The sequence below is a fragment of the Eptesicus fuscus genome, chromosome 2 (assembly GCF_027574615.1).
Source record: "Eptesicus fuscus isolate TK198812 chromosome 2, DD_ASM_mEF_20220401, whole genome shotgun sequence".
NCBI classification, from domain to species: Eukaryota; Metazoa; Chordata; class Mammalia; order Chiroptera; family Vespertilionidae; genus Eptesicus; species Eptesicus fuscus.
Window position 1 is genome coordinate 66,353,926 of NC_072474.1, and position 14,222 is coordinate 66,368,147.

The 14,222-nt window shown below is 36.2% G+C and overlaps 1 protein-coding gene across 4 annotated transcripts in view; it reads left to right on the forward strand.

Annotated features, from left to right (window-relative positions):
* ANTXR2 (ANTXR cell adhesion molecule 2) overlaps positions 1-14,222 on the forward strand; it is a 139,810-nt gene that overhangs the window by 64,076 nt on the left and 61,512 nt on the right. For all 4 annotated transcript variants that reach the window (XR_008558468.1, XM_008143638.3, XM_008143639.3 and 1 more), the window contains 2 exons: positions 11,769-11,813; positions 13,467-13,559. Coding sequence is in view for 3 of the 4 variants with exons in the window: in XM_008143638.3 (XP_008141860.2) it covers positions 11,769-11,813; positions 13,467-13,559 (138 nt within the window). In the remaining variant the exon portion in view is untranslated. The remainder of the gene's footprint in view (positions 1-11,768; positions 11,814-13,466; positions 13,560-14,222) is intronic.

Here is a 14,222-nt window from a genome sequence, read left to right on the forward strand (position 1 = left end):
CAAAGCATGCCTACTACTTATTTTGATAGTGTTCCTTTTATTAGGAGCACATCATTTAGAACTTGGTATTCCATAGATCACAGTATTGTTTTAGGTAATATGACTGGACTGCCTTTCCCTCTCATCTCTGCTGACTGATTTCAGTTTCCTTGCAACATCCGCCAGTGCTTTTTGTATTAGTCCTGCATTCATTATTCATTGTACTTCAGTCGGCTTTCACGAGGCAACTTTACAATCCTTTATCTCAGAGCAGTTGGCCCATGGAGGAGATACAGAATTAAACAACAGTAGAGACAAGAAGCATCCTGTCTCTTTGCTGAACTAATCAGTTTCCTGCCATAGCGATTTATGCACAAACGGCTTCCTGTTTTAATCTTGATTTTCCTAGATACGACTATTGTAGGGTGGCTAGCATTCTTGAGTCTCAAATTTAAAAGCAAAAATGTGCCCTAAAGTGATTTGTACTCCTTGCTTTTTTATTTTAAACTTTGCGATGCTGGATCTCCTTCCTTCATTACTTTGCAATTTCACCCATTATTGGCCAGAGGGCTCAACAGTGTTAAAGTATATGTTTTTTAAAGACACTTGCTAAAACTGAAGCAGGCTTCTTTGGGAGCTTGCTGGATGTGCTCAAATGAGGTCTCCACTATCATTTTGGTCGTGAAAATAGGGTCTATTTTGACCCTAAGACTGCAGATTGCAAATCACATAGGTCAGTGGTCGACAAACTCATTAGTCAACAGAGCCAAATAGCAACAGTACAACGATTGAAATTTCTTTTGAGAGCCGAAAACCGACTTCTGCATATGGGCCACGAAGTTTCAATTGCACTGTACATGTGCGCCCGCACATGTGCACCCGCATGTGGTATTTTGTGGAAGAGCCACACTCAAGGGGCCAAAGAGCCGCATGTGACTCATGAGCTGCAGTTTGCCGACCACTGACCTAGTATAATTCCTTCTGCCAGGCTTAGGGCACCTTTAAGGTATGTTTTCAGGATGTGAAAGCTTGCTACTTTCTGGAGCTTATTTAACAGGGACAACCAGTTTTATTTTACGTTTAGAAGTATAGATTTAGAGAGCAGCTAGCCCTGTGTATGAGCTGATACTTAGATCTAGGTATAAATGAATCACAGCTAATATTTCCCAAAGTAAGGTTTAAAAGCAGAGAGAAGGTAAAGGCAAATTTCTGTATTCAGCTCTTAGCAATCTAGTATGTGCCAGAATTGTGCTAGGAACTGGCGGGTGTCTGTACAAAAATGATTATAATATGATATGAAAACATATTTTAATATGAAAACACAAAACTGTGGGTAAAATGTCAACGGAGGGTCTAAAGTACCTCAGTAGCAACAGGTGTTAATAGTGAGAACACAAGGGAAGAGGGGTTTGCTAGAGTTAAGGGACTATTTTAGAGGAACCTGACTAAGCTGCTGACTCCAAACTGAGTTTTGAATAATGAATACATTGTTGGCAGTTGATGGGGGACATTTCCGATGAAGTGTGTGCAGAATTACTGGTTATTCTGGTATGCTTTGGGAAGGCCTAGGCGGAGGCCTCGGGTGCCAGTGGCCGGGAGGGGTGAAGGACGGTTTGGGATGTAGGCATAAACCCCATTAGGGCGGCCTCCTCTGTCTTTTAGGAAGTTTGAACTCACCCTGGGCATGAGGAGAAGCCACTGGAGAGGTTTGATCAGTATAATCCCCTGAAAGAAGCTTTGCTTGCTGCTTGGTTAGAGGTTTGGTCCTCAGGGGGTTATGTCTGTATCCGATGCAGTTCCATCAACAATTGAAATGGAAAGCCAGTGACAGGTAGTGCATCTTAGAAATGGTTGGAGCAAAGTATCTCTAACGAAGTGTGGAGAGTTGGAGAATAACATAGAGGCTAAGCGAGCTAGAGAAAAAGAGAGGTGATGGGAAAACAAGGGGCAGAGGAGACTAACCTTGTGAAAAAAAATGTTGAGTGTATCAGGTGGTATAGTATAACTACAGGAACTTTATTTTACTTTATTCCTTTTAAAGAATATATAAGTGCAATGCTGGAATTAGAATGTGGTTATTTAAATAATTCTTAGCATTAACTTATCCGGAATCAGTTTGACTTTGATTATCTATTGTTAGCAGTGATATTACTTTTTAACGGGAAAAGAAATGCATTTCTCTCAGCTTGGTGTTGTACAGCTTTCTTTTTGGTTGAGTGTGTTTTAAGTATCAGTGGTAGAGATTTAAAGGTATGTCTGTCCTCTGGGCATGTTTAGATCATGTCTGTGATTCACCTCTTAGGGAGTCACATGCTCAGAAACTCTTATCAGGATAGAGAGCCTGGGGGAAAAGCCCTGAACAGAGGCCTCAATATTTGTCACACATTCTTCATTCAGTGGTTTCATATTTTATGGAAATGTCTTATGAAATGATTTGATCATTCATTGTTTAAAAATTACAGCTTCATGTAGAATAATGGCTCAAATATGACAGCGTCACTTATATCTTAGATAGTGATTCTCAGTTTGTTTGTTTTTTCATGCCTGAGGGCTCCTAGAACAGTGGCTGTCAGATTTCAGTCATGGCCATTCTCCCTGAGGGGAAGGAGGGCTGAGACAACTAGGGGATCAGTGCAGTTTGGAAAGCCCTGTGTGGGAGGCTGGCTAATGTCTCTGAAGTTATCCGGGTCTTAATCCCTGTACACCGAATGTTAGCTTCTATGCGAAAGGGACTTTGTAAATGGGATTAAATTAAGGATCTTGAGAAAGGGAGATTTTTCCAGAATGGCTTAGGTGGGTTCCTAGATCAACCATTGTAGTTCATTATTTAATGAATGAATAAAGAAACATATATGTCTATATCACAGATTTAGGTGTTGTTTTTTTTACACATTTGATAATTATATTTTAATATAATTGGGTTTCTTTAAACTCTCTATATTTTAATTTAGCTTAATTATTATGAGAAGGGGTTCCATAGTTCACCAGATTGCCTCTGAGGGGTTTAGGATGAAAAAGGTTAAGAAAACAAAACAAAACATGCAATAGAATCTGGACTCCCAAGATGCCTTTAATATGAGACTATTTTAAAATTTTAAATCTTTCAGTTTATCTTAATGAGTATTTTCAAGACTAAAAGAGAAAGATATCATTTAAAATGTTGAAGAATAGTGTCTTTTCTGTGCCTGGGCTGGCTTTCTATGACAAACAGAAATCTAAATCAATGATATTTGGAGAACTTTATCTAGTAATAATCATAACAAAAGAGTCCTCATGCAAAGCTGACATTTTTGGGCACTACCAATAGTGAATTATGGAGTGTGTTGAGTTTGCAAACTATTCCATAAGGGGAAAAGTTCTCATTTTTGTATGAAGTTATTTCTCACCATCTGTTAAGAGTCTGTATCCTGCTCATTGAGTATCCTCACATCCTCTTTTACAACTGCTTTTCTTTAACAAAAACATCAACAGCATCCTTTCTTTTCCTTAAATTAAAAAAAAAATGGGACAGAAAAGATTAAAAATAAACTTATGTATTGAATTATGAGTGAGATAATAGAAAATGTAGATGTTTTCATCATTGTTTAACTTATAAGACATGTTGGGTTTACGGCAGATTTGTTGTACTATCAGGATAGCAGAAATGACAGTCCTATAGATGCATCATTTGGAATAACCAGACACTCCACAGAATTACAGATGTAAGGCTAATGAGGTGGCAAACAAAGGCTTTCTGGAGTGTTGTCAATTAGAGTGTGCTATACAGCTGCAAATATCTGAATATACTGGAAATGATCAATGTTCACTCTGCTCTAGTGTCCTTGGCCAAAGTTCTCCATCCTCAAGGGAATTCTCATTTCCCTTAGTGCATTTAAGACATCACATAAAGATTTCATAAATCTTAATTTAAAAAACCATTTTAAAAGTTATCTTTTTAAAGCCCAATTTGTTTATAAGTAAGTTGAGCTTTCATGACGAGGATATATCTGACTGGAGCTCTAAAGAATCATTTTCTTAGCCAGCAACAGCTGTGCTGTTTTTTCTAAATAGTAATAATGCTTCCACATTCACTTGTTTTTTATTATTGAGGAGGGCTCTTGGTGCCTTTATTGAGTTACTTTGAGAGCAGCTTGATAATTTTTTTTTGGAATGCACAATAAAGTAGAAGTAATTTAAATTTTAATATGCCTTCCTTGCACCATTAATTAAAATGATTTATGTTTGGTTGCCTCCTTGAAATAGAGTGTGATGTTAGTACTCATTGCTTCCATGGTGATGTTTTTCAACAGAGCATCATTTACAAAGCAGGGTATCAAACTCTTCTTGGTCCTAGTTTATTTGCCTTGACAGCAGTACCTTTACTTAACTCCTGGCAGAATAAACTCTCACACTGTTCTTTCCAGTCCTCATTTGGCATTTTTAAATGACTATTCATTGACCAGACTTCCTACCAGTTATTTGTTAATAGTAAGAATCCTTTTCTTATTAAAGATATTTATTGATTTTTAGAGAGAGAGAGAAAGAGAGAGGGAGAAGCATCACTGAGACAAACATTGATTGGCTTGTCTCCTACACGCCCCCTACTGGGGATTGAGCCAGAAACCCAGGCATGTGCCCTGACTGGGAATTGAACCAACAACCTTTCCATTGCACGCGATGATGCCCAACCAACTGAGCCAGACCAATCAATCTCTGACCATTGATGAGTCTGTCAAGGAGGAAAGGAAAGAAAAGGAAAGGCAGGATGAGGTAACTCAGATCGTATTTTGGTCTGGATGTTGAAAGCATCTAATTTTGTGAGATTCAGAAAAGGACTTCCCAAACAGCAATGTAAGAGACTTTGTGCTTTTGCACTTCAGAGAGGAACTACACTTGCTCTCTGATCTTATTAAAAAGTGAAGGGAGAATGAAAGGAAGACCCACCTATACTTTTAAACAAATTTTTGTAGCCAGTAAGAATGATTTCTCTATTGTCTGTGGGCTCATAGACACTTAGATGACATTGCTGATAAACTGGGCATTTGTTTTTGTCATTGGCAAGGATCAGTTCTGAAATAGTTCTTGATCTACAGTTGTTGTACAGTATCTTTTTTAATTCAGTGCAGTTCACTGTTGACAGTTCTTTTCACTCTTTTCTGAATATCAGAACATATGATTGCATCAAGCTGGCTGCAGGCTCCAGTGCTGACATTTTCTAGCGCAAAGAATGCCCACATCACTCGAGCATTTGAAAAGTGTTAATGAGCAGATCAAAAGGACTGTTGCCTGAAGCAGCTAACTTTTTTTTCCCCTAAGAAATCGGCTCTCCTCCAAACTGAAATCTTCATCCTAGCAGCTAAGTAGATGAGATGTAATCCTCCCCGATGATGATAATAACAAATAAAAAAAAAATTGGAGAAGAATCAAACTCTGCATATGGTTCATAAAGTGGTGAAAGTGTTTTCCAGAATCTTCAATACTGAGCTAAAGGATGCTAAGTGGAAAAAAATCCTGGCAACTAGGCAATATTATGCCTTTTAAAATCTGCAAATTCTCATAAAATATGGTGCATATGAATACATCTTTTTCTGAAATGCATGTGCTCTTGCACTATTTAATACAAGAATGAGATTCTCATGACTGTTATTTTTAATGTATTTGGACTAACAGTAAGGTTTCCTGTTCTCCTGCACTTGTTTGACTGAAATGTAGGGATATCAGTTGGACACAGATTTTGCCATTTTTGGCTTTTGGGCAGAATGGCTTCATATCATTTCCCCCCTCTGTTACTTATGAGGCCACGTGGTAGAGTGAAGAGAGGGAGCATTTTGAAACATCAGACACATAAGGAACATTTTATTTTCAGTTCCATCATGTCTAGGTTAGGGATGTTAAATATGTGAATTATCAAGTTATCTCTCAATAAAATGGGGATGATAAACTTTTTCCACATAGTTACCATAAAAATTAAATTATATCTATCTGCCTACTTTTTAAATCCATTCATCCATCCGTCTATCTGTCCATTCTTCTATGCATCCTAGCCAGTAATAATTACTCAACAAATCTTAAGCCTTTTCTTCTACACTCTTTCCCTTTGCAGTCCAAACTTATTTTGAAAGGATGTCATATGGCAGAAGAAGTTGAATTCAGAGTTTGAAGGTAGTTGGGCCTGGGTCCTGGGTTTGAATCCTAATACTAATGTTTTCTCTTTGTATATCCTTGAGCAAGTTATTGAAGTTGGAGTCTCCATATATTTAAATGAAGAGAAGCATAGTAACTGCATAGGGTTATATGACAGAACCAATAAATGGTGGTAGTAATATTAATACACAGATGAGCCATAGCACTGACTCAGTTTCTGAAGGTAGTGTTATTTTTTGTGTCTCTTAATTTACTAGGTCGAAAGTTGACTTAGGCAGAGTTTTAAGGCTGTTGTGCCTATTGTTAACAATGTAGAAAATGTATCTGCCAGGATTTCAGAATCAATTTAAATTTATAATAAGTCATGCATTTAGTCATTTGTAAGATTAATTACATGCTATTGGAAAAACAAACCCTAATGTTCTTTTCTATAATAAGGTGAATACAAATGCTTTAGACATATGGCCTACTTAATTATGGAAAGGCATAGAAGCAAAAGTTTATGGTGGAAACATTATGATTTGTTTGTTTGTTTTTTTAACATTCTATTGGAATTTTCATCTTGGAAAGGGCTACAATTAATTGAATTAATTTTCTAGATGAAGAAACTTAGGGTAGTCTTACATCTTCCCACCTACCTTTCCTCTGAGCACCATTGAGTTCCTTAGTTCTCTGAATTTATTGGTTAAAAGAAATGTGATGCTCCATTTTCTTTGGAACAAGCAATATTTTAATTTCATGGAAATCATCTCTGTTTATTATTTATTTATTTTTCCTTCCTATTTTTCTCATAAATTTAGAGGTTGGCTATGAGCCTTTTAGAATGTTCTCAACTATTTTATTCAGTTTACTTTTAATTCATATTTCTATTACCTGCTGCTTGCAGTGCACTTTATTAGACACTAGAGATATTTATAAAGAAGGGGAAATGATTATTGCCCTGAAGAAATCTACAGTCTTAAAGAGTAATTGAAAAATTCAAAAATAAACATATAAACCCAAGTTAATGAAGCATAATAGTTCAACTGAACAGCAAAATATAGTTTTAGAAGTTTTAAAGCTTCCAGATAAAGCAATAGTAAGTTGGTGGACTAGTCTGTGAATGCTGGATAAGATTTAACATGGAAACGGTCATTTTATTTGGGGAAAGCAAAGGGATCTATGGTCTGCTTGGAGTAGAGGGACATGTAAAGGGATATTTGTAAATCGGGGATTAAGATGGAACCCCACTGTGCTGAGGCATTTGAACAAGGAGAAGACTGGGCTCATGTAAATGTATTGAGAAAGAGCTTTGGTTTTCTAGATTGTGGCTTATGATACCAAATAAAGCGTCTCTAGTAAGGTGAAAGAATGCAAAGACACCTCTTACTATCCTTTTGTGAGTTTGTCAGCAGTGATCATATAAGGATTGGATTTTTGTTTGTCTATATCAATACTATGCAGGATAATGAGTATGACATTAAAAATGGCAGAATCATGGAGAGGGATGTCCAGTAATTCTTAGAAGGTCTATAGAACAAGGTTGTGGATACCATGTATGTCCTCAGAAATTTATATCCATGTGCAAGATGTACAGGTAATAAGCAGAGTAAATTTTAAATCCTCACAAGGAAATGAAAATGAGTTTAGCTATATAATACTCAGACTTAGTGGAATGAAGGATGTACCTTGGTCCTTTTCTAGTGAGAGAAGTTTAGACAACACTTCATGGTAATTTGAAAAATTAAGAGTGGAAGCATGATTTGTAAGGGTGTTCCAATAGATTTCAGTAATTCATTGATTTCAATTGTGGTCATTGTAACCATTGACCCATTTTTTTTTTTTTTTTTTTACAGTTGTATGCTACTTTTATTTTTTTTAAATATTTTTTATTGAGGTATTATATGTGTACATATCTTACCATTACCCCCCCACCCTGACCCATTTTGACCAGAGAAATGATCAATTAGCTTTCTGTTAGAAAAATATTTACCTGACTACATATGTTAGAATGAGGGATGGATTAGAGATAGATAAAAAAGCTAGGTGTTTAATTTAAGTAAGAAGAGAATGTAGACAATGATGACAAAAAAAAAAAAGAAATGGTAATTAAAGACTTATCAATCAATGTCATCAATATGTTATTATTTAAAATGCATAAAATGGGAGTGAGGACTGATGGGGTGCATCTCTTTCCTCTGAGCACCATTCATTTACTGATAATGGGTATGCCATACTTAAAGTGCTATTAGCAGTTCTGAAAACCACACTTGGACATATTGATCAAATGAATACTAATGAAACTGACCAAGATGAGCACAGAACTCAGAACCATTGCATGATAAATGGCTGTGATGTTTAGCTTCGAGATGAATAAGTTCAATAGATACATGGTTATCATCCTAGTATTCATAATTAGAAACTGCTCTCTTCTGGAATAAAAATTAGTTGTGTGCCTATATATTTCCACATCCTAGGATCAGGACTAAAGAGTGGCATCTACAGAGAGGGAGGCTTTGGCTCCTTTGGGGGAAAACACTTTCAAATGATTTGAGTTTCTTGCCAATGGAATGAATTGTTTTGTGAGGTAGTGAGTTTCTCTTTATTGCAGGAATTCAAACATAGTTGGGCTACAACTTGGTGGAATTTTTCACAATATTGAAGTTTTGGTTGATTGTGAAAAATGTTGTACTAGATATTTGTCAGGTCCAGAGAATATTGAGTTGATGATTTTAGGTAGTGAAAGTGGGAACAGAATGCAAAGAATCTGCCCTTCTTCCCTGGTTCCCTCCTTCTCCCTCCATTCCCCTCTCCTCCCCTTTTCTTCCTTTCCCTCCTCTCCCCTCTCCTACTTCCTTTCTCTCTCTTTGTCCCTTCCTCCCTCCTCTTTACTACCTTTCCCACCTTTCTCCTTTCCTGTCCTTCTAACTTCCTCCCCCCGCCACCCCCCCCCCCCCGCCCTTTCTTTCTTCTCTCTTACAAAATAGAAACTTAACTAAGTACTGGGAATACAGTGAGGAACAAAGAAGACAAAAAACTCACCCTTATGGAAGTTTCAGTTTTTTGGAGCTAAGAAATGTTATCAACTCTGATAAATGCTAGAGAAGAACAAATAGGCATCTGTGAATATGAAGGGAATCTGTTTGCTTTGGGAAAATTGGGGGAATTTGCGAGGGGGTGGATTTTTCAAAGAATCTGTTGGACATGGTAAATGATTTGGTGATGTCACCTAGAAGAGAAGAAGAAATTATAGAGTATGTGAAAAATTTGGAGCTGCAACTAGAAAGAATGATTTACTTGAAAGAAACAGAAAATAGGAAGAAGAGTTGGCTTTTAAATGAAAATGTTTAGGTTGCTTTTGACTCGAGTGTGAAATGTTGATGGATCTGGTTTTCATTGGTTGCTTTGGGACATGTAGGTTGATAATACTATGAAGTGCTTCTTTGTTATAAAGGAAATTCACCTATAGCTTGATAACCTTAACTTTTCTATTTTATCACAGCATCATTTTAAATTTTAATCCTCTGCTGGCATTTATTTCAGGTCTAACTGTAAAAACTCAGAGATTTTTATCTTTCAAAATTACCAAAAAGAACTGGAATTTAATTTTATTGATAAAATAAAAATGAATTAAATAAAAGGGTTCAATAGAAACAATAGCATTTCTTGTAGCATTAAAAAAATAATAATGAGTTAGTTTGAGATTCAATTATATCTGTGGGGTTGTAATTACTGTGTATTTTTTCCTGAGATTTACATCTAAACTAAAATTTGAATGATGAAAATATTATACATAAAAATGGAGTCAGTTCTCTCCACATTATCAATAACATTAATTTTTTAAAATATATTTTTATTGATTTTAGAGAAGAAGTGGGAAAGAGAGAGAGAGAGAGAGAGAGACGTTAATGATGAGAGAGAATCAATGATTGGTTGCCTCCTGCATGCCCCCCACTGTGGATTGAGCCTGCAACCTGGGCACGTGCCCTGACTGGGAATCGAACAGTGACCTCCTGATTCATAGGTCAATGCTCAACCACTGAACAATAACATTAATTTTAAAAAAAACCTTTCATTAAGGAAAGTTTCATATGTACACAAAGAAAGATTAAAATAATGAATCACCCTTTTCTCCTTCACTCAGTTTCAATTTCTGGCTAACCCTAAATCCAGATTATTTTGGTGAAAGTATCAGAAGCATATTATTTAACTTGGAAAAATTGTAGTATATATCTTAAAAGGGCAAGCAGTCTTTGAAAAACATATCCAAGATAATAGTAATACACCTAAATAATAATGATTCCTTGATGATTTTAATTTTCAAACTTATTTTAAACTTTTGAAAATTTAATAACATAATTGAAACATTTGACATTAGTTGAAATGAACAATTATATTTTCAAAGTTTGTTTTGTTTTGTTTGTTTTTAGTTAGTATAGAGACTTGGATATGTACCTGAATGGTCAGAAGCCACTGGCACTTGGTCAATAATTTTCTAGCATGGTCATACAAAACCCAGATACTCCAATCAGAAAAGGTCATTTAAATTAGATGGAGGGGTCTATTTCTCTCACTTAAAGAATTGACTATATAAAATTTCATGAAATAATATATTAAGTAATTATTCACAGAAAAAGGAATGTTGGCTGAAAGTTGGTTTGTTTCTAGGTTAAAGGCTAGGGAAAGAATATGTTAATTTCCCTGTCATCTCACCCAGAGCAAGCTAAGTTTTGTATTGCCAGCCTATGAAAAAGTCAACGACTCATAGCAGGGAGATTTTTCAAGTCAGTCCCTACTCTGTCTGAGGGGACATACTGTGAAAAAAAAGTTTGTATTTTTTCACATCTAGTGAAAAAAAAAGTTTGTATTTTGACATTAGAAAAACCACTTAGTGAAGGTTTGTGCAAAGTATTGGACAATTTTTGTTCTTGTTATTCATGTGACATATGAAGCTAATAACATATTTATACCATAAAGATAGAATGAATGAATGTGTGTGGAGGAGTTTTGTGGATTTTAGGTGCTTTCTATCTATTTTGCCTAACAAATGACTCCACAACCTTGTGTTTTCAGACAATAATTTAGTGTCTTCACAGTTCTGTGGAGACGGGCTCAACCAGGAGGTTCTCACTTGGTGTTCTCTCATGTGATTGCGGTCAGGTGGCAGCTGGGCTGGAGGCATCAGAAAGTTAAAGAGGCTCTCTGTCCAAGAGAGGTTCTTCCCTCACATTCTGGCACCTCAGCTGGGAAGGCTGGCACAGCTGGGGGCTGGCCATGTGCCTGTCTCTCACCACCTAGCCATGTCATAAGGTTATCCTGGGCTTCCTCACAGCTTGATGGTTTCAGGGTAGACATGACATGACAGCAGGCTCCTCCTAGAATGAGTGTTCCAAGGGTGTCAGGGGAAGTGAAACACTTCTTTTGACCTAGCCTCAGAGGTCACATGGTATCACTTCTACCTCATGCTAGTCAAAAGCTAGTGACAGGAAAGTCCAGATTCACAGGGAGAAGCTTACATATTGGGTAGTGGGGGGGAAGGTGGAGGGGATGGGATGGGGTGTTAAGGATCACTGGGGATATCATTGGTGCTAACACAGTATTTTACTAATCTAATTATTTATACATCTTTACTGTTTCCTCTCTATGACATGAAAGTTTTTACATTTAATTTTTTTGTTTCTGGACAGGTTATCAAGGATCCTCCTCCACCACCACCCCCTGCACCAGTAGAGGTAAATGAGTGCTTAATAAGTGATGTCAGTGTTTTTAGATATTATCTCCAAATTTGACCAATTACATTATTATTAGATAACTATGATACCCATGTATTGACTTTTGAATTCATGAAAATCAATATTGTTTGTCCTCTAACGATTTCTTGCATGTGCTAAATGAGATCAACAGTACAGAGATTTAATTTACTTCTTATAGAAATATATCAGTAGTTCTGATGTCACTTATTTTGTTTTAAAAAAGTTCAAAACTACAAACTGGCAGTTCCAAGATGTTATTACTTTCTTCAAAATGATTAATACAGTAGTCTCCCTTATTCGTGGTTTCTCTTTATGTAGTTTCAGTTACCAGTGGTCAACTGTGGTCAGCTGAGGTCTGAAAATATTAAATGAAAAATTCCAGAAATAAGCAATTAAAAGTTTTAGTTTACATGTCATTCTGAACAGGGTGATGAAGTCCACACCACCCCATTCTGTCCTGCCGGATGCCTTTGTCCAGTGTATCCCTGCTGTATACCCGCCTATTAGTCAAGCAGTAGCCGTCTCGGTTACCAAACTGCTGACTCAGTGTTGAAGTGCTTGTGTTCACACAACCCTTATTTTATTTAGTAATGGCCCCACAGTGCAAGAGTAGTGATGCTGGCAGTTTGGAAATGTCAAAGAGAAGCTGCAAAGTGCTTCCTTTGTGTGAAAACGTGAAAGTTCTCAATAAAAAAAGAAAAAAAAAATGCCGAGGTTGCTAAGATCTACAGTAAGAACAACATGAATTTTCCTAATTTGTAAATTAAACTATATCATAGGTACGTATGTATAGAAAATACATCATATATATTAGGTTTGGTAATAATCCACAATTTCAGGCATCCAATGGGGTTTTTGGAGGGGATAAAAGCTAAAAACGGGCTGTTGCACTATAAATAACTGTTTGCTAGCCAAAATTGTGTTAGAAACATGAAATACAGAATATACTGCCTGGTGCATTTTTAAAGCTTCTCAACTACCTATCTTTTTAGTACAAACTTCACAGAACTCAAACATACACATACTTGGATGCTTTACATGACTATTGAAATGCTCTCCCAAATTTTAATGTTTTATCTTTTTAAATATCAAGTGATGAATAGAAAAAAACACACACAAATGATGCTCTTAGCAACTTTTGGTAACTTAGTGAATCAGGGAGATTCCTAAAGTTGTGGAAAGGAAGGAGTCCTCCTATGCTCTGGAACTCCAGGGGAAATTTATGCTGTAATGCCAAAACCGGTTTGGCTCAGTGGATAGAGCGTCGGCCTGCAGACTGAAGGGTCCCAGGTTCGATTCCGGTCAAGGGCATGTACCTTGGTTGCGGGCACATCCCCGGTAGAGGGTGTGCAGGAGGCAGCTGGTCGATGTTTCTCTCTCATCGATGTTTCTAGCTTTCTATCCCTCTCCCTTCCTCTCTGTAAAAAATCAATAAAATATATTTTTTTAAAAAAAAGGCAATTTATGCCGTAAGCATCCATACATCTACATGTCTCATATAGTATAACTTGTACTGTGTTTCTTACACATGAATTGCATTATTCAGAAAAATTGTTCAATGTGAACCAGTCCTGACTAAGCAATATTTTAAGAATGTAATTGAACCAGTTTTTAAACATTGTATCTAAATAGGAGGAAGAGGATCCTCTGCCAAACAAGAAATGGCCAACTGTGGATGCTTCCTATTATGGTGGTCGAGGGGTTGGAGGAATTAAAAGAATGGAGGTTGGTATCTTTAAAAAAATAGAAGCCACTAATTTGGAATATGAATTTCTAGAACTATTAAGCCATGGAAACTGTATTTTTATAATTCGATATCACAATACATCCATTTTTTACTGAACACTGGGTCTTTTGCAGATATTCTTTTTCTATGGAATCATCTTAGCCATTTCAAAACTCTCCAAGAAGAACTAACTTCATTAGTCAAAGAACTGCATTGATACCATGTCTGAATTCTAAAGGGCGAAACAAAGTTAGGGTTTTTCTCACTATTTTGGAAAAAATTACTGCAGAGAACATCAATTTTAAAGAAGCCAGCCACTTAAAATTGCAACAATACTCATCTTTGAAAAGATCTAATAGCTATGTACTATTTGAGGAGAAAAATGTTAAAATATTCAATAGTATGGATATGACCTTATCACAAATGTAAACACATGTAAGGCATTTTTAAAATACAGCTTTTAGTTACCACTTATGAACAATCATAATTAATATCAATTATCTTTTATTAGAATGCATTGAACTTTTTGACTGACTCAAATTGTGGAATGAAGTTTAATATTATATTTTAAAAATTAAATGAGGACTTCTTACCACCACATAAATATTCTTCAAAGTGATTAATCTTATATAATAAACCCCTAATATGCAAATTGACCAGAC